Raw genomic sequence first — 1356 nt, forward strand, 5'->3', positions numbered from 1 at the left:
ACCTGATTTCTGCATTGTACATCTATGGTTTTCTTTCAAGTTGACCCAAAATGTGTTCTTTTTATTGCACTATATATTCTTTAAAAGAAATCAATGAAAACAAAATATGAATTTATAAAAAAAAAAAAAAAAAAGAATTTATAAAACTGTACAAAATGCAACACTTTTCAATTATTCGGTGAGCTGGCCTAACGGAAGTTTGCACTCTCAGTATGCTTCTTTTTATGTTGATTTTTGTAGGAAAAGCATATCTTTTAAAAAGAAATACAATTTAAATAAAATAGTTTTCACCCCTCAGTTTAGCTTGGCTAACAGCAATAACCTTGACCCTCCCTCGCCCCCAGCCTTACAGGGATGCCGTAGCGGTCTCTGATCGACTGGCGAAGCGTGCAGGACACCACGCAGCATACATCACAGAGTGGGAGGCAGCAACACCACCCGTGCTTGTTGGCTGTATCACACTGCATGCAGGGGAAACACCAAAGGGCACAGCAACCTCGACAGAAGAGAAAAAAAGTATGCAGAGACACAAGTTTATTTTACTGTTGAATAAGTTCCCCTTCAACAACTAGCTTGTGCATCCTGTGTTTCATATGGTGACTTCAGTCCTAACTTCAGATGGTCAGATACTCAAGACCCTCTGAATAAAAGTCTGAGGAGACTGTTGATACAAAAACCACTACTGTTTGTAGAGTTTGCTAGATTAACTTACAAGTGCCCATATCAGCACAGCAATCACAGAGGCCAGTGCTCCAGTGCCCAGGGTGTTGATTAGTGCTGGAGACTGTCACTATCTGGGTGGCCGCCTGGTATTGAGCCATTTCTGGAGGAAAGAAGGTAGAAATAGAGATGCATTGAAGGGTTATAGTTTTGGTTGCTCCTCTGTACGGAGAAATCAAATGCTAGAGTATGAAAAAGATAACAGCTGGTTTGAAGCATTACTGTCCACAGTGTGGATATTTTTACAAATAACACTTTCCTGTTTCGTGAAAATCACTGCAAAGACCATTGGTACAAAAGTTACGAGTACATCTTTTAAAACTCAGAAATTTGATAAAACCCAGTTTATAAACTGCATTCACAATACATTTCAAACCAATAACTTTTATAAATCTACCGTTTCAAACAGTTCAAAGTCACACAAAATCTTAATCTGTCTTGAATGCTCAGCATTCAAGACAGATTAAGAGATATTTAGTGTTATTTATCCATCTTTTTCTTTGGTACATAATCCCATATATCTTGCTTGATATATTTGATGTCTTCAGTTTTTATCTACAATGTAGAAAGTAATAAAAGTAAAGACTTTTGGCTGGTAGTGAATATACATATATATCTACATATCTGTGTATATGT

General features: G+C 37.1%; 1 protein-coding gene across 1 annotated transcript in view; it reads right to left on the reverse strand.

Annotated features, from left to right (window-relative positions):
* LOC102207115 (placenta-specific gene 8 protein-like) overlaps positions 1 to 823 on the reverse strand; it is a 3117-nt gene extending 2294 nt beyond the window's left edge. The window contains exons 1-2 of the mRNA XM_005749787.1: positions 713 to 823; positions 351 to 496 (exon numbers count right to left, since the gene is read on the reverse strand). Coding sequence (XP_005749844.1) covers positions 351 to 496; positions 713 to 821 — 255 coding nt within the window. The 5' untranslated portion in view covers positions 822 to 823. The remainder of the gene's footprint in view (positions 1 to 350; positions 497 to 712) is intronic.
* Positions 824 to 1356: the final 533 nt, after the last annotated feature.

Source organism: Pundamilia nyererei, unplaced genomic scaffold (genome assembly GCF_000239375.1).
Source record: "Pundamilia nyererei isolate P.nyererei 1_Seehausen unplaced genomic scaffold, PunNye1.0 scaffold00254, whole genome shotgun sequence".
Lineage (NCBI taxonomy): Eukaryota > Metazoa > Chordata > Actinopteri > Cichliformes > Cichlidae > Pundamilia > Pundamilia nyererei.